Below are 19,254 nucleotides of genomic sequence, written 5' to 3' on the forward strand. Positions count from 1 at the left end.
AGAAAGAAAGAAAGAAAGAAAGAAAGAAAGAAAGAAAGAAAGAAAGAAAGAAAGAAAGAAAGAAAGAAAGAAAGAAAGAAAGAAAGAAAGAAAATTTTTACTAGCCTGGTCTGACCACCCTTTACAAAAACGTTCTAGGGTGCCACTGAAAAAAAGAAAAAAAAAAAGATAGAAAAAAATTCAATTCAATGGTCACAATKATGCCAGAAATTGATTGGCTACTACAGAAACTGCCTTTCAAAGTTGCATTAGACCTCAAACCAAGTATCAGTGGATTCATAAATATGTGTTTGAGCTTGAATGTATAATTTTGACCTTTAAATCAAATAAAATGCATCACTAAAAAGAGCTTTACATTCTTATGATAAATGTGTGTCAACTTTTGACCAGACCTTCACTTTTGACCAGTACACATCACTTAAAAAAAAAGACAAAATCCTACAAACGTTTCGGCTTTATACTGTTTGAATATATGCAATCTACACATCCTAGCTTTTCTATTTCATCTTCTGTTTCATGAAGATGAAATAGAGAAGGTGAGAGGAAGGCAGCTCAGGGAGGCTGAGGTGTGGATGAGAAAGTTATGGAGGGAGCTAAATGGCCTGTGTAAATTGAGACCAACAGGGCTGGAAAATAGGGCACATAAATTTAGGACTCACGATATTTTTCCCCACATCTTCCCGTCTCGCTGCCTCTCTCTCTGTCTCTGTAAAATAGTGGAACACACACAGTGGGCCGCAACACGAACTAAACCAGGACAATGAGGAAGTAGGAGGAGACAAAATATGAGGAATTTAGCGAGTGAGCTTGAATGGTCAGGTGTGACCATAAAGTCAGCACAACCATAAAAAGAAAAGATTTTCTACCATTTACCATTTTCAATACCTTTTACTATTTTGTCATAAATCTGTTATCAAACTACAGCTTAATTATGGCTGAATAGCTTGTGCAGTTGAAGGACAACATTATTATTTTCTTCTAAGGTTTTGGTTTAATTTATGTTAACTCAAAATCCTGCTGCACTGTTGTGTCTCTGCTATGTGACCCAACGGTGTGAAGCTACGGTGCTCTAGGCATCACCTTTCGATGCATCCGATTCGTTTACTTATAATTTACTTGATCAATAAACTTTCTTCCTCTTAAAAAGGAGTCATTTCTTTCCACAGTCACCACATGCTTGCTTAGGCAGAGGGATTGTTGCAAACGTAGTGACTGTGAAATCTACTGAGACAAACAACTTTATCAGTTGGTAACATAAACTAAACTTGCTTGTACAGCTAAAATCAAAGTAGATTAATGTCATTAAATTTAAATCTGAATGATTGGATTGTACCGGATCAATCCGGTTGTCTTATAGTTGTCTTATATAATATAAGACAACTATAAGAAAATATATAATCTATTTTCTTATATTATATTCTTATAGTTGTCTTATATTTTTTATTGTTTTTCTTTGGTTTTTATATTTTTGTTCAACACTCACAGTCAGCTGCTATCTTGTATTTTAAATGATTTGTAAATAAATGATGGCACAGTAAATGAATGAGTCTATTTTTTATGAGGAATCRTTTTTTCTGCAACTGTTCATTCAACTTTAGAAAAAGCTTCCCTTCCAGGTTTTCCCTAGAATGCAGTTAATTTGCTTCCCGTTTTGTTTTCTAATGACAGTTCCCCTGCGCAATTTGTTCATCATTTTTGCGTGTTCACTTTGCCAGTTAACCCTACCAGTCTACAGTCAACGACCTTTTCTATCAGATCCATATATGTGCGTTTAGCTCAGGTACCTTCTCTGTTTGCTTCATGGATCGCCTGCTCTTTTTTTAGAAGTTTTAACCTACCTGTGTTTCGGTCCATACTCCCCGGTGACACTCTGTGTCCCAATAAAAAGGAGGAAGAAGATGCAATCTCCACATGTGTGCAAAAGTTTCACACAAAAGAAATTTCCAGGTCATTGCTCGCRAAACTCAAAACGGCAATGCTCTCTCAAATGATGAAAGAGATGCGCCTGTGAATCTGGGGTGAGGAGATGCAGGTAGGGTGTTTTACTGGGCACAGAATGAATGAAGGRAACAAATAAAAAGCAGRAAAATAAAAAAAATGGCACACCAAGAGGCACGAGGCAAAGGAACACTCACTTTTAATTCTCTTATCGTTTACAAATGCTCCTAATTGCRTCTGTTTTAGCAARGACATGGTGCTGCCAAGCTGAGCAGCACATTACATTAATAGAGTACAGGACCTCAGCGATTACTACAACAATAGGCTCTATTGTACAACGTTAATTGCCGMTATAAATGCAGGGAGATTTTGTTGAACCTCAGAAGGACTGAGGCAGTGCACTCCAAAGAGGAACAGTGTTGACAGGAGTCGTCTTTTTTTGGGAGGTTTGGGGGGGGGTTGAATAAAATCGAGGGACGGCTTTCTCCAACGATGTGGTAAATACTGGGAGCAAGGGGGAACAAAAACAGTATGGGCGGTGACTGCTTCGCCGAGTTTACCCGTGAGCTGTGATTAAACGTGTCACACGCGCGGACGCGACAAATACCCCCGGACGCAGCTCAACGCCGGTTCTGCACTATGATCGGACCCGTTTCCTCTGAAGAAACGTCACGAGGACAGACGTGCAGACGCAGCTGTTCTCGGACTGAATCGCTGCCTTTCTTCTCACAGAGAGGGGAAAAGCACAACCGCAGGAAAATTACCACAACGAAAACAATGAAAAGCTCAAATTAGTTGGGCAAAAGTTAATAGTGCATTCATGAAAAACAGTCTTCCTGTTTTCCCCCCCGTGTGTCGCCCTGTATATGTTTTTAATGTGAAAATGCTACACATTATCCCTGTTCCTCTCAGGTGGTCTAAATTGGCTGCCTTCCTCCTTTTCATTAGTTGCAAACCGTCTTGAATTTAAATCCTATGTACAAGTGGATGTTATCGCTCCAGATCTGCAGCAGCGGTCGACTCTTATGGATTAGCTCTGTGTACTTATTGTGCTGTGGCCCTGGGGTGATCAATGACAACTGCAGCTATTTGTGCCGCTACAAAAGCCAAACCTTCTAGACAAGCWGGGGAAAAATAGCTCAACATGTCTTGATAATATGACCATTAGCCAGAGCTTTAGATGGCACTGATTGCTGCAGTAAAACAGACTCTGTGGAGCAGCAGCGAGCAGGGCGACCCACGTAAAAAGACTGGCAGTGACAACCACAACGGCTCCACGCAAAGGCTTTCGTACTCTTGAACTCATCGTCAGATTTCAACACCCATATCTAAACTGAACTAACTAAAGAGACCAATTAACCAAACAGTCCTGTTTTTGGACTGATGGAGGCAACCGTAGTAACCAGAAAGAACCCATGCATGCACAAGAAGAACATGCTAACTCCAGGTAAGCCAGACATGCTACCTTCAGGCTTGATGCGACACCATCAAGCCTAAAAAATTAGATTTTTGAAATCTCCTTTTTTACGAATGAAAACAAAAAATGACATGCACTTTGTATCCATCAGGTTCGTGTCGATGCTTTATAGAATCACTCCTCTGTTGGGATATATCTTCTCCCATTTACACATTATTTTCTGAAAAAATGCTCAAGCACAGTCAGGCTGGATGGAAAGCATCAATGAACTTCATTGATRCTATTGATTTGTAATTGGAGTCTCCGACTGACTTAGATTCCCTCTGGTAGAACTTCAACCAAAGAAGAAGAAGAATTTGTGAATGATGATGTTGATTTTCTGCGCTGTTTTAGTCTGTCTGTAGTTTTAGTAAATGCAGTGGAGGACGTGAACGCAGCCATTCGGTCCATGTTGGCCACACTTCTGAATATTGAGTTAACATCAACAGTCACCTCATCGAGCTCTGCTCTTCTCTCTTTGCGGTGAAGAAAGATTGTTTACAGCACAGGCAATTTCCGGTAAGCTTTGTAGGGTCGAACTGGCGCATTACACATGCCACAGGCTAACTTTAGCGATCGGGTAAAATTTAAAACCTCAACAGAGTCCCACGCCTCTGGGTAGGAAYTGTTTCTCAACAACCGACTTTCCAGACTTTACGAAGCAAAGCGTAAAACAAAGGGCTGGTTTTTACCAAACTAGATTAACTGGGCCAGAGTCCTGCCACCTTTAGATGTGTCCRCTGTCCTAAACACTTGAATTAAATGGCTGAATTGCCTCACAAACATCCAGTGAAGCTCTGCAGAGCTCTGCTAATGAGCTAATATTGCAGCCAGGTGAGTTAAAGTAGAGAGACATCTTAAAGTCGAAGGACACCAACCAACGAGGAGTGGAGTTTGAGACAACTGATCTAGGGTTATTAAAGTAAAGGCACTTTTATAAATTTCCTTCCAGTTCATAATTTATGCGCTCCTTTGTGCATCCCAGTAAAACCAGCTGGGAGTTGTGGCTTTAATGTGAGGAAGTGAATACTTTTGCAAGTCACTGGCTAAACCACCGGAGGAGTCCCTTTGCCTCTTCCTCCTCCTTTATCACACCACGTCTTTCACAGAMGCGGGCACAGCTGTGCTCTATCCATCCCTCTTCTTCCTCAGCCCTCCTCTATTCAGGCTGTGATTTCCAGAGCAAAGAGGCAGCTTCTGTTTTCCTTCCATGGATAGATGGCATCACACCTGCTGCAAACACCCTCCCTGTGTCACTCCGTCTTCCCCCCCCCGTCTCCTTCGCCCCTCTCCCAGTCATGCGGCCCTGCACTCATCCTCTTATTTACCGCCCGGCCCTCCCTCACCAATCTCATTCATTGATATAGATGCGATGCCCTTTGCCTTCCACCGTTTCCCCCCCTCCCYTCCCCGTTCGACTTCCTCCCATCTTTTCAGCTCTCCCTCTTTCAGAGCTTTTCCCCTCTTTCACACCGACTACAGAAGAACTTCCCGTTGGCATACAGTGTGCGGACGTGTAATAGGCGTGGCAGCTGGAGTCCCACTTTTTTTTTTTTTTTACTGCTGAGCCACTGCTGCACTTCCGCTCCGTCCTCCAGAGGAAGCCGTCTAAAATATCCAGTTTTGTACTCATTACGGATCCCGGAAGGCTCAGAAGGGGGAATGGGGCTTACTGAGCGAAGGATCCGTTGCATGCCTCAACTTTGCGAGCCATGTTTAATCTTACCGGACTTAAATGAGTGCCTGTGTCTCCCAGGGGCAYGCCAACAGTGGGCTCAGCTTTGTGTTTCATCCCTGAACACCTACAAACTCTGTTTGCATGTGAGAGCAAGAAAAGTACATTTCTGATCATAATTCGACACGTCATGCGGGCCGACAGTAGGCCGCTCCAGAGAGTAGATTTTATGGAATTATCTTGTATTAGTCCTCCAGATTCTTGCTACTCTCACTAAAAACCTAAATGTTGTGTTTTCTGCCTGCTGTGTCGCTCCGTGTTACCCTCTTTTCCTTGGATGTGTAATGAAAAAGGAGGGGTTGTCTTGTCAGCTGTAATAGCAGTATTTGGCCTTCTCCCATGATGGGTGCACCCATGTTTGTGTGAGAGTGTGTGTGCGTGTGTGTGGCACAAGGCCAAAGATAAACAGCACCCTTTGTCAGTCCATTTCCTTGAGATGCTCAGTCAGAAAAGGAAAACACAAATGGCCAAAGCGCTATTTTTCCTAAGCTTAATGTCTCAAATTTTGTCTTTTACTTTTACTTCCTGCTTTTTTACTTGATAATGGATGTCCAAAAGACACCAGAAAGAACAACAGCCCTCTGTCTTCTGCCGTCTCTAGACACTGTAGGGAACAGTCAGCCTCATAACTCAAACAGCACTCAYGGCTAATCGAGGAAATTATTTTTATATTGAGCATGAATCACACATTATCCACAGGTGATGAGAACGTGTGTCAGTGGTGAAACCTCCCAAGAGTCGCCCTAACAACCACGTTTACTCCAAAAGCTYGTTAGCTGAATTTCCATTCGTCTCAAAATTGTGCAATTTGGAATTATAGAAATAAATTGGCTTAATGGAAACACAGCAATTTCAGGGGAAAAAAATATTTTATACGTTTTTGCGGTACGATGAGGTGATTTTTCAGCCATACCAAAATTTATGTATTTGGCAAAACTGCAATAGAAACACATTTTTTGCATCATGCCAATTCGTATACAGCTTATTTGTAGGCACTGGCCTCCTTGGACAATGCAGCCGGCTCCACTAAAGGTATCTCAGTATCGTATAATTCATCAAAAGTTGAGTAGAAAAAAAACGCCGGCATACTTAGCCGTTTCCAAGTATAAGTGACTTGTCACTCCAACGTCTCCTCTGATGAGCGCTGTGGCTGAATTATGTGTTCGTCCATCACTGACATGATTTTCAATGACTTATCTTGTGAACAAGCTTATTCACATGCATTTGTTGTCTAATGTTAACACCGCAACAGCAAAATTGTGTTTTTCAAACATTAGTAGAATACTGGAAAAGGTTTTGGTACATTTGCAACGGAAATGCATTGCTAATCCGATGGGTCACAAAGAAACCCACAGTAACGTTGAGAGCACAGCTAGCCTTATCACTACAGCAAAGCTCAGTGTTAGAAACTGTCTTAACGTTGTGTTTGCAAGTAAAAATGTAAAACTCCTGCTGCGBAAGCTAACATTAACAGAGGAGGAGATGACTGAAACAAAGTGCTGGGGATATTTAGTTAGTGGGAATTGTTTAGCCTACTTCTATCATGTCATGTTTGGTTCAGAATCCATCCTTTCTTGGTTCCACCTGCTTTTGTCTGATGTGGTTCTGGTCCCTGTGGCGGAAACCTGTCCAAACGTAGCATAGCACAAAATAGTAGACAACTGCAGTCTGTGGGGTGAAAGACCTTTTGTGACATGATTGTCATGGCTCAATGGAAGCTTTTTTAGTTTCTCTAGCCATTGACATTMAGRATGTCAGCCATTTTGTCTCTGATAAGAAGCTGTGGGGAGGGGCGGACTAGTACAATAATCCAGGCTGGGAATTTGAAACCATTCCAGTGAATTAATGCAAACTAAATGTAAGCAGGTTTGGGACAAACAGCTGTCTTTCTACACTAGCAGTGAACTTTTACATTGAAACAGATGGAAATGTTTAACATGAGACAAGAAACCTATTATTTATACATATTTTCAAAAGTTGCTTCATTAGTCATATTTCTGTTTTCTCATCAATATGCAGGACTTTTGAGCATTATGTTTTCCCGCAAAAGGGTGTGCAAATAACCTGAGCTTTTTAGNGGCTAATCGAGGAAATTATTTTTATATTGAGCATGAATCACACATTATCCACAGGTGATGAGAACGTGTGTCAGTGGTGAAACCTCCCAAGAGTCGCCCTAACAACCACGTTTACTCCAAAAGCTYGTTAGCTGAATTTCCATTCGTCTCAAAATTGTGCAATTTGGAATTATAGAAATAAATTGGCTTAATGGAAACACAGCAATTTCAGGGGAAAAAAATATTTTATACGTTTTTGCGGTACGATGAGGTGATTTTTCAGCCATACCAAAATTTATGTATTTGGCAAAACTGCAATAGAAACACATTTTTTGCATCATGCCAATTCGTATACAGCTTATTTGTAGGCACTGGCCTCCTTGGACAATGCAGCCGGCTCCACTAAAGGTATCTCAGTATCGTATAATTCATCAAAAGTTGAGTAGAAAAAAAACGCCGGCATACTTAGCCGTTTCCAAGTATAAGTGACTTGTCACTCCAACGTCTCCTCTGATGAGCGCTGTGGCTGAATTATGTGTTCGTCCATCACTGACATGATTTTCAATGACTTATCTTGTGAACAAGCTTATTCACATGCATTTGTTGTCTAATGTTAACACCGCAACAGCAAAATTGTGTTTTTCAAACATTAGTAGAATACTGGAAAAGGTTTTGGTACATTTGCAACGGAAATGCATTGCTAATCCGATGGGTCACAAAGAAACCCACAGTAACGTTGAGAGCACAGCTAGCCTTATCACTACAGCAAAGCTCAGTGTTAGAAACTGTCTTAACGTTGTGTTTGCAAGTAAAAATGTAAAACTCCTGCTGCGYAAGCTAACATTAACAGAGGAGGAGATGACTGAAACAAAGTGCTGGGGATATTTAGTTAGTGGGAATTGTTTAGCCTACTTCTATCATGTCATGTTTGGTTCAGAATCCATCCTTTCTTGGTTCCACCTGCTTTTGTCTGATGTGGTTCTGGTCCCTGTGGCGGAAACCTGTCCAAACGTAGCATAGCACAAAATAGTAGACAACTGCAGTCTGTGGGGTGAAAGACCTTTTGTGACATGATTGTCATGGCTCAATGGAAGCTTTTTTAGTTTCTCTAGCCATTGACATTCAGGATGTCAGCCATTTTGTCTCTGATAAGAAGCTGTGGGGAGGGGCGGACTAGTACAATAATCCAGGCTGGGAATTTGAAACCATTCCAGTGAATTAATGCAAACTAAATGTAAGCAGGTTTGGGACAAACAGCTGTCTTTCTACACTAGCAGTGAACTTTTACATTGAAACAGATGGAAATGTTTAACATGAGACAAGAAACCTATTATTTATACATATTTTCAAAAGTTGCTTCATTAGTCATATTTCTGTTTTCTCATCAATATGCAGGACTTTTGAGCATTATGTTTTCCCGCAAAAGGGTGTGCAAATAACCTGAGCTTTTTAGYATGACACCTGCATGGAGCCTGGTCTGCAATGCTGTAACAGGCATCCTCAGAAAACGAAGGGGACGCGTCTGTCTTTTCCCCATCACAATTGCAGTTTGTGGGAGTTTTAGACAATCAAGTACTGAATTGTTTTTTATTTAGTGCAACCCGAAACAAATCTTTGGTCCTGGCCTTCAGTAATCCTGAGCGGTCCATGCCAGCGAGAAACGTCCCAGTGCTCCCAATGGCCAGTCCGCCCCTGGCTGTAGGTGGCTTTAAGTAAACAAAAACCACAACAAGTAGCGTGGAGTGTCAGACAGACATTAGTGCTTTGAGAGACTAAAAAAATTACGAGAAAGATTYTGCACAAAGAGTTTAGTGAGACTAAATAATAAAATTCAATTTCTTGAAGTGGCAGGAAAGCAGAGTCTCTTGGGGAAGTTTTTCCTTTTTGCCCTCTTCTCTTTTGCCTGCCAGTCTGAGTTTGTCGATCACCTCTCGAGCGCCTTCACAAGCACACTTTGATCAAGCCAAACCCTCTTCACCCAAGTCCTACCTCTCCTCTCCCAGCTGCTTCTCTTTAAAAGCACAATTTCTTCCACCCAATCTCATTCTCTGCTCACAATCTCAATTACTCTACTTTTCCGCATGTCTCACTTCCCCCCCTCCTCCCTCCTTCTCTCTGATCCTTCTCTATCGTATTTTTGCCACTCCATTGTCTCAGTCCATTAGGCAGACACAAATCCGTTTGGAGACAGAGCCTGAGCGCAACCCCCGTCCTCGCTCTCCAGGGCCCCAGCGCAGCCAGGAGAAAGCTCTCAGGGGAGGCAAACTCTGCCTCATGGCCTGGGAAATCCATTTAAACCTTTGCCACAGAATACTGCTCTTTCGTGTTGCACGTACAGTACATGTGCTTAATAGGGAATGTCGTCCCTGCACACACGTACAAACCCGCGCAGAGGTCTGTGACTCTCTCCACATCCCAGCTACTCTTTTATTCTCCTACATCCCTCAAACTTTCAGTGCAACAAYGTCAAACCATTCATTCAATAGGCAGTCAACAGGAAGACCAAGATTGAGGTACTCATCAGAAATGTTAGTATCTACCAATTACTAGGTAAATGGTTAACAGAAATAGTCAACTGTGATTTACAGCTAAGAGAAAACCATTGGGATACGCTAATCCCTATGGTCTGTGACAAGCTAACAACTGTTAGCAAATACAAGCTTATAACGGCAAACGCTAAAGTAATTGTTCACTTTCAGAGGTGTCACTGAAGAGTGTGTGAAAGATTTAAGAAGATACAATTGGCCAAAGGYGTTAATAAAGAGTTTATCAAGGCAGCCAGTACTCTGTTTAAATCGTGTGGCAGCCATATTGATTCTTGAGTTTGGGATTAGCAGTGTTGTGGTCAAGACCACCTAACCCGAGACCAAGACAAGACCAAGACCAGAGTGTATCAAGACCAAGACTTTTAGGGTTCGAGACCAAGTCAAGACCGAGTCAAGACCAAGATCAGCGCMMCGCGCTAAATGACACGATAAAATGTGAAATATGATCAAAATTGCTTCTCAAATTGATCTGAAAGATCCATATTCCCATAAAAACACCTGAATATTAAATACTTAATACATTTTAYCAATATTAAAATCAAGTGCTTCCATCTTTGTGCTACAATCYGCGGAGGTCTSGTTCCATCCCTAAAAAGATAACACCCTGGGTGTTTGCCCATATTGCTCATGTCAGAAACCATCACTGTCTGCACTATTAAACATAGCAATTGAGAAAATGCCCTGATGGTAAATAACGCTCAACTATGAACACTGACCAAGGAGCAACAAAGAAATAACCAAGCACAACGCGCTCACCGTGACTGCTCTCACCCTCTCTCCTGCTACATGAAGCCAGGTAGTCTGACACCATGGCAGACATTACAGCTGCCACTTTGAACGAAAACAATCATAGAGCAATGTGCATGCGCTGCRTGCTCTTTCGTTCTTGTGTTTTATTTATTTGTTAATTAAAAAAATATCAATGTACATGATTAAATAAAATAATGATAGCTACTGCAGTGTACGCAAAGCATTATAAGAACAAAGAACGGCTCTCAGTAACACTCCAGTCCTATTTTCTAAGTAAAGAGCCATTTAAAAGAATCGGACTGTTCTTGAATGTCACATCACTATTTTGCAGACTTTTGGACACAGCTTTGTCCCATAAATGCAACAAGTTAGTCAACACCTCCGCACAATAATTAAGTGCTGAGAGGGACAACTTTTTTTCATCACGAATGCTCATGTGTCTCTGTACAGCTAGCTTTGCTAACATTATGTCAACGGAGCTTACCTTTGTTTGAGTTTCTTTTCTAAGTGACGAAAAAAGTTAAACGTTGTCCCCACCGTCTGTGAAAGCGAAGCGCTGCTGAGTTAGCTGCGGCCATCGGATTTCTTATGATTTATGCAGCGCTATTCTATTACTGACGATTAGACAGACATCTTCTGCCGCTCAGAGGAAACCACTGCGCATGTCTTGGAGCGCTGCGTGCGAGTGAWAGGTGGGGAGGAGGAGCAGGAGTAACAGAAACATGTAATTGCTTGGTTTTTAATTGGTGTGTTTTGCATCCACTGAAAACAACGATGTTAACAAATAAACTGGACAGTATGCTGTACGTTTAGTGATATTTTCACAGGTGCGGTCTCGACTGGTCTTGAAATAAAATGCCGAGTCCTCAGCGCCCGAGACCGAGACAAGACCGAGACCAAATGCGGTCGAGTCCGAGACAAGACCGAGTCCATCAAAAAAATGGTCTAGAGACCCAAGACCGATCTCGAATACTACAACACTGGGGATTAGGGATTAAAAATTGACAAATCTCAAACTTAGTAGYAAATGAACCACACAAATAAAGCACATCCATCCATCTCTGTATCATCTATCAAATCAAGCTAAATGTAGAAACATTTGTATTTGCTGTTGGGGTATAAACAACTTTGAACTTAATTTGTATATCGTCTACCAGGAATCGTCCTGCCACATGTGGGTGCCACACAACAGTCCCTGTGTATGAAGGAGTGCATGTTTAAATGGAAGCTGACGGTTCCCTGCCATATCTTCCCTTCCAGCAGTAATGAGAAGCAACAGAGAGTAGAGCTTCAGTGGTTGCTGCTGGTCTTGCCATGTCACTCCAGCTCACGTCTYTGCAGCTACAACAACCAACCTGTTGACACCAGAGGGTCACCAGACAAATGCAGAGATGACAACGGAGACACCGATAGGACGGATGAGCCGGAGTCGCCGTGCGGCAGGACAAACATGGAACTGTCGTATGCGTACTCGAGTGTGGGCTTCACACTGCCACTTGAAAATGTGTCTCACTTTCCCCAACACAAACAGCATGACCGAAGCAAGTTCAGTTCGGATGTGCCTTGTGCTCTCTCTTTAAAGTGAATGTAACAGTTAAGTAYATCAGAAAAGCCGACATGTTGTCAGCAGCTGAGGAAACTCTAATGGGTGTGTGAGGTTTCACTTTCTCCACATGGATGGATAGAGATTTTGTTTTCTTAACTGGTCATTTTCCAGTTCGGTGACAAGAAGGCACAAAGCGAATGAGCSGATTTTGCTCGAATCCAGATCTCAATGGGCCACAGATAAAGCAGCAGCAGATTGCTTTATCCCATTAGGCAAGRCCTAGTAAATAGGCAGAGATCTAGCGCGCTGTCCTGGTGCAATCTCCAGCTGATCCTGTCGCTGGCATCAGCTCTGTTGGCAGTTTGTCTTTCAAGTCAGGGCCCCCAACTAAGCCCGCCTGTCTGTCTTTATGCACATGGAGATAATACGAACCAGCGCGGTTCACTTTCACACCAAGTGAGAGCATGAACTGAGGCGTTTTTCTGTTTGCACGATGCGGTCATGAAGTCACAATAGTGCATAAGAGGCATGCTGAGGGGAATGATGGCATAGCACATTAAAATGAAAATTGAGGAAAAGTGAATTATGAGAGCAAAATTAGTTACCACCACATGAAAAGAATTTGCATTTACGTAAATGTTTCAGGTATTTAATGAAATTTTAACATCAGACGATTTTATTTCTTGAGAAAAAACACACAACTCTTCCTTTAAAATATTTTGTGATTGACCAGATTTTTTTTGGGGGGGGGGTGCAATTTTACAAGCCACACTCGGGGTTGATTACTGTGAGACAGGTAGAGGTAACAGATCACTTAAATAGAACCTGTCGGAAAGCACAAAGCAGGCTAAAAGACAACAAACACAGTCATTGGCAAGTCTATAATTTTCTGAGGCTTTGGGATTGCAGCAAACCACAGTGGGAGCCGTTATCATGATGAAACAATAGAGAATCTTCCTGGAAGTGGCTGACCTACCAAACTTACTCCATGAGTCCAAAACRTAAACATCCCAAMAGCAAAGGAAGCGTAGACCGCACGCCAGTTAAATTTGCATTTGTTTCATGAAAAAGCAAAAACAGAAGTAATCTGATGAACACTCCAACTCTGAGCTTCAGAGGCGAATTAATCAATATATGTAGCCATTAGTTATCCGTTTTAGTTCACTGGTATACATTTAATCACAGTAAAACATGTGTATTTACCTTAGAAAATAATTCATATCAATGTACCAGTGGTAAATGTGCTTAAATTGCACTTTCATAACTATGGATGCGGAGGTTGGTGAGGTAATCAAATCCATTAAGGTTATGCTGGACTAAMGGCAGTCTGTAAAAAGTGAAATCTGTAGGACATTTTTGCATAAAAGCAGGACAGAATCATTGGAGAACTGAAGTTTACAGTTATTTAGTTTCTAATGTACAAACTGCCTGCCCATCATTCCTTAAAAAGTTTCCGCAAATTCTAGAAGCTTACGGTTTTCTGCAATCTTTCTCGAGTCCTACCTTGGCAGCCATGATCATTGAGGAGCCTCCACGTACTCCGAGGATGGGAATGTGGGTTTGGGCTGAGATGAAGTCCAGGATCTGAGCGATGGCTTCCTGGTCTGTGTCGTCCCCAAACACAACACCCTGCAGCCAGTGCTCCGTCATCAGGTCGCAGATGCTCTTTATAATGCTTTTGGGGTCCGTTTCATTCATGGTCAGCACCTCCACGTTCGGAGCCATGTGGAGAAAGTCCTCCTTCTCTCTGGCCCCTGCCAATGCCACCTCGCTGGAGTTGCCCACCAGCACGACAGCGATGCTCAGGCCCCGCAGGATGTTAGGCAGGGCCATGTGGTGCGGAGGGGGCTGCGGAATGGGCATGTAATGGCCGCCACCGCCTCCTCCGCCGCCCTTTTCTCTCCGTGAGTGACAGGCTGGGGGCAGGTGGAGAAGACAGAGCAGCAGAAAAAGGAGAGGCAGGCATAAAGACGAGCCTGTGGTGCGGTGAACCGATGGAGGTGAATGAAGGTTCCGAGCCCCGTGTTGCACCTGAGCAACAATTCGGGGGGGGAAGTGAGCCCCAGCATGTTGGTGAGGCAGGGAGGAGCTGCAGCGTCCACGAACAGGCATAATGTAGGAATGGGAGAGAAATACCTGGAAAGATAGGAAATGAGCAGGGAGTGAGGGGGACAGGAAGGTGGTGAAGAGAAGGAATCAGAAGTTAGCATACAGTCGTAAATCAATTGAGTACAACAAAAAGCTCAAATGCTAMATCCATCATATGTTTCAGATCATATGCTCATATATGCTCAAATACTTGGAGAGTTGGAGTGATGGAGAAAAAAAKGGATACCCTTGTTCTAAAGCACCTGCGTACATCAAAGAAGTCATGCTTGACACTTAAAAATTAAAGCGACAATACAGGAAACAATGTCAAACATGAATCAATAATGTATGCAGAATCTGGAGAACGAAAGTTACAGTACATGTTACWGATGAGACGCTGGTTTCCCGATTGGATGGGAGAACAGAGGGACACAAGGAAAGGAGAAAGCAACAGAGAGAAGGGATGTAGGGAGAAAAATGAAGCAAGTAAACAAAATGACAGAAAGGGCAGATGGAGGAAAAGACGACTAAACGSCAACTCAGGTTCACTGACAAACTGTCTGGAACAAGATGAGTGACGCGTCACCCCGAGACACAGACAAACCGACTGATGCTGAAACTAATTAAGTGATTGACGGTAGAGACGCTCTGCACAATTCACAAGGCTTTGAAATGAAACCCGCCCTCTTCCTCCGTCAGCCCCTGTTGGCCTAGTTTAACACTCTTCTGCTGTCCACCCCTCCCTTCATCCTTACACTCTATTCGTTCTACTTGACCGTACCTTGCTCTCACTGACCGACTCTCTCTTTTTATTTATAGAGTTTCTTAATAATGGGAATGCAGATGGGTGGGAGGGCCTGGCGAGACGATAAACAGTGGGCAGACGGAAAATGGCAATGAAACTTCAGATTCAAGAGAAACACTGTAATCTCTCTTGCTGTGGAGTCAATTTTCGCTCTTGATGGYCTATCCTACCATCACTCTTCTTCATGAGTGATGGTAGGATAGATTGGTCAATGGGCAGAGAYGGCAGAGTTGTCGGCAACAATGTGATTCCAGCTCTGGTTTGTCATGATAAAGAAAGAATAAAACTAAAAAGAAAATCTTTTTTATTCTTCTGTCCAKCTTCAAACTCCCACCCATCCTCAAGAGATGTGATTGGAAGAATGACAAGCTGTATACAAGCATCTTTGTTTGAGGGGAAGGTAGACTCAGATCTCCCTTATCCATGAAAAACCAATTAGAATCACAGCTCTGCCACGTCAAAAGGTCCACTGGAGGTGATTCTACCATCCGATCTGGATATCTCCAAGAACAAATGGGAGATTTGCAAGGCATGTCACTGGAAAGAGACCCAGGGCCAAACCAAGAAGAAACTGGAGGCACTTTATATACTTCCTGGTAAGGGATACCTTGCTATTTTCCTAAATGAGCTGGAAAGTGCTGCTGGGAAAACGGTTGTGCAGAAAGATTGGAAATATTRGCAGAAAAAAGAGACAAAAAGCTGCACATRAAGTAGAAGCTCTCTTCTGTTTGTTATTGTATGTTTACAGTTTACATGTGACTGAGTGGGAGGGCGTTTGTCCCCACTGAGTTTATTCGCATATAGTCAGAGTGGGTGTAGGTGGAATAGATGTTTGCCTCACTTTCGTGGGCAGATGATACCAGGGAAGATGTGGATGTAGCCGCTCGTACACTTGAGCGGAGCATCGTGGGTCCAACTCGCAAATGAATGCAGCTAACGAGGCAGATGGAAGTTACAATGGCAAACAAAAACACGCAGACAATATCCACCGCGTGAAGCTGACAGCTGATGAGCCGGGGAATGACAAAGTGGGAGGAAAAAGCAAGAAGAAGATTGAAGGAGGGATAAAGGGATGCATGTGGAGATGACAGAACAACTTCTTAGGGGAAAACTAATTGCTGGAGATTCGTCAGCTCTAATTACAGGTCCCTGTGTTAATATTCAATTGCACACCACTCTKCAGGAAGGGTGGAGAGGTGGGAGGGGAAGGAGGAGGGAGAGATAATAGGAGGCACAAGGACATGAAGTGGGTACTGGGGAGAGGAAGGCAACAAGAGAGAGGCAGTGCCGACTGGAGGACAGGAGAGAAAAGGGAAGAGAAAGTCAACGAGAAGGATGGAGGGAACGAGAAAGACAGCAAGGAGAGTTACAGAGTGAGACAGAGAGGAAGATTTGGCCTCTTTGAATCTGGACTTCACTGGCAGCACTCTGTTTCCATGGCAACAATTAAAATAGGCCTACATATACAGAACACAGTTGATGGACACTGAGATATACACATACCCAGCAGCATGCACCGGCGTTTTGTAATAAGCACTGATCACGTAAATGCGGCAATACAGTCTAGAGTGCACTCACTCTGCTGAGCATCGCTGAAGTGGATGTACTTAAACCAAAGTTCCCGCCACACACACAAAGATTTTGGACAGAGTTTTACAAATAAACAGACACAGAAATGTTGCTTTTCATGCATCYTCTAACAACAAAATTACCATCTTGTTCTGCCTTTCGCTGCCTGTAACACAAGTACTCAGCACCCGGCAGCCACACACATACACACACGCACACAAACACMCTTCCTGGCACTCGACGCAAACTCACCACCCCCTTACAGATTATATTAGCCAACATACTGTGTAATTTCAATGATCATTCAGAGAGATGCAGCCATTAAAAAGGTCCCACAGTGRCTGGAAGAATGTGTCATGAAGGAACACAAAGGGCATGTACTCACCTGTACATTGCACAGTGGATGTTATGATACTAAATGACCCCATTTTCCAACCAGGGAACTGACCATTTGCCCCATTACCCACACAGGGAACATAGCAGCCATATCAGTTACACAAATGTGCGCTGCAGTTTCTACGGACTTAAGACCGTGCAGGTACCCGGGCTTATSCGACATTTTCTGCCTTAAAAGAAGAAAACAACTTAAATCGATAACATTGGTGCAACACGGATAAATATTGCACACCTTATTTTGAATAGAAGTTCTGGGTTTATACTGCTGGAAGATATAGAAGGATTGTCACGCTCCACAGTCTGTCATTTTGAACCATACGGCTAAGTAGGTATGTGCTCCAATAACTTGAATGGTGATTTTTCTATTGGCTCGTAAAAAAACATCCAAAAAAACATGCTTTTATTTTCAGAACAAAACACTCTGGAGAAATTTTGTGACAATGAAAATGCGACTTTTTTGCTCAATCTGACCACTAGAAAGGCAAAGCATTTATGTTGAAATGTCCCGTTCAGCATTTTGACACTCAAAATTGTTTGAGTACCAAGGACAAACCCAACAGATTTACTTTCACGGGTGGAGCATTACGGCTTTGTCTACAATGAACAACTTGACGTATGTACATAAACACAAATTGCTTTGGGTTTATTCCTAAGGACACAAAGACAGAAGAAAGAGAAAGAGGCAGGGCAAAAAGTTAAAAAATAAAGAAGACAATAGACTGAAGGAAATACAAGGTGATATCCTAGAAGTCTGATTCTACACCTGCAGAAAGAGAGAAAAAACAGAAAACTCAGATCCCTTTGTTACATCTATGGATTTGTAACATTTCTTAAAATTAAGGATGTCAGAGTTTAAAACACTACTGTCTCCATTCATAACCTAAATTAATCATGTCCATTTCACTGTGGTTATTTTACATTTAATAGTTTTTTTAGTTAAAACTTTTACATGAGTTTGCTACCTGACTCGACCTAATTAGACTTCTCTTCCACATGAAGGATAAAAGGAGGCAAGATGGTGAAATGCTGTATAACAATGTTTATGTTAGCGAGTTGTGCTAATGACTTTATTTCAGTCTTGAGATCGAGTTTGGTTCACTTACAATGACATTAGCCCATTAGCCTTTAATCTGCTAAGTAGTTAGTACAAGCTTTGTTAATTATTCACACTTATACCAAAGAACATGTCATCAAGTCAGTTTTTTCAAGCAATATTTTGTGCAGAGTTTTATATTGAGTCTGACTTGCTGCCTCGCAGCAAGAAAGTTTAAATYTCGTGGTTCCTGTGTGGTGTTTGAATTGTGGGTGTCTCCCWCAGTACCAAAACATGAAAGTTTGGTTAATTGGCCACTGTAATTTGCCCCTGGGTGTGACTTTGTGCTTGGTTATTTATCCTGCAACATTAAAGCAGCTGTAGAAATGGGTTAGATTGGTCGAAGTTTGACCCGAGAAGGGTTTAGCAAAATAACCCAAATGAGCTGATTTCATCCCATCAGCTTTCAGAACGTATGTGTGTCCTATTTACATGAGGGGAAGAAGAGTACAAGAGTAGTTAGAGGCAGACCATCTAACTGGGGCTAGTCCTACTTAAAACACTAATTTCTTTTCTAAATTTCCCAAGTCAGTATGTCCCGTTGGGATCTAGTTACAGAGGATTCGATGTGGAGTCAGTGATATCCAACGAAAAGAAGCCTTTTCGATAATAAATCATTTTGTTAAACTAACACTACTATTAGGAAAGGTTAATGCAAGATGACAATTTCACACCTTTTTGCACAAACATGTTGGGAACAAAAGGCAGCATTCCTGCCAAGAGACCGATGCCATCAGTAACCRCAAAAAAAAGCTTTTCAGGACAAGTCAAAACAGAATTTAGTCAAAAACTAATCTAAAAAAAGAAATGATGTAAAAACAAAGCAGTTCATTTATTATGAAGGGAGAGTTTTGAAAGCACTGTGAATTGATGTAAAACAGAACAGTGAGTACCTCTCACTGCGGCTACTGTGGAGGCCAGAGGCAGATTCAGTCATATTGGAGCCCAAGGCGAGATATAGGCTTCCGGCCCTCCAGTTCCCTATTTTGTCATTATTTTTTAACCGTTATTTCTCTAAGACCTACTTTCAGCTGATTGTTTTCTTACTGCTGTAAGTAAGAMGTTTATTTAGTTTAACTCRCATTTGCTATCTCAAAATCTCTGTAAGAGCAAAGAGATCTTGAGGTTCTTGATCTATAGTACCTTAAGAGATCTTAATGTTTATAGATGTTGAGGTTAGTTTTTCTGAATGCAATCGGCTTCTGACACTGGTAGATGCTGGTAGAGGTACATCCCAGCTTGTCATAAATAGCATATATATATATATATGCATGT

The 19,254-nt window shown here is 42.2% G+C and overlaps 1 protein-coding gene across 4 annotated transcripts in view; it reads right to left on the bottom strand.

Moving 5' to 3' along the window:
* grin2ba (glutamate receptor, ionotropic, N-methyl D-aspartate 2B, genome duplicate a) overlaps positions 1-19,254 on the bottom strand; it is a 178,721-nt gene that overhangs the window by 108,692 nt on the left and 50,775 nt on the right. For all 4 annotated transcript variants that reach the window (XM_008415507.2, XM_017306255.1, XM_017306254.1 and 1 more), the window contains exon 4: positions 13,532-14,164. In XM_008415507.2, coding sequence (XP_008413729.1) covers positions 13,532-14,164 — 633 coding nt within the window. The remainder of the gene's footprint in view (positions 1-13,531; positions 14,165-19,254) is intronic.

This window comes from Poecilia reticulata, linkage group LG8 (genome assembly GCF_000633615.1).
Source record: "Poecilia reticulata strain Guanapo linkage group LG8, Guppy_female_1.0+MT, whole genome shotgun sequence".
Classification (NCBI taxonomy): domain Eukaryota; kingdom Metazoa; phylum Chordata; class Actinopteri; order Cyprinodontiformes; family Poeciliidae; genus Poecilia; species Poecilia reticulata.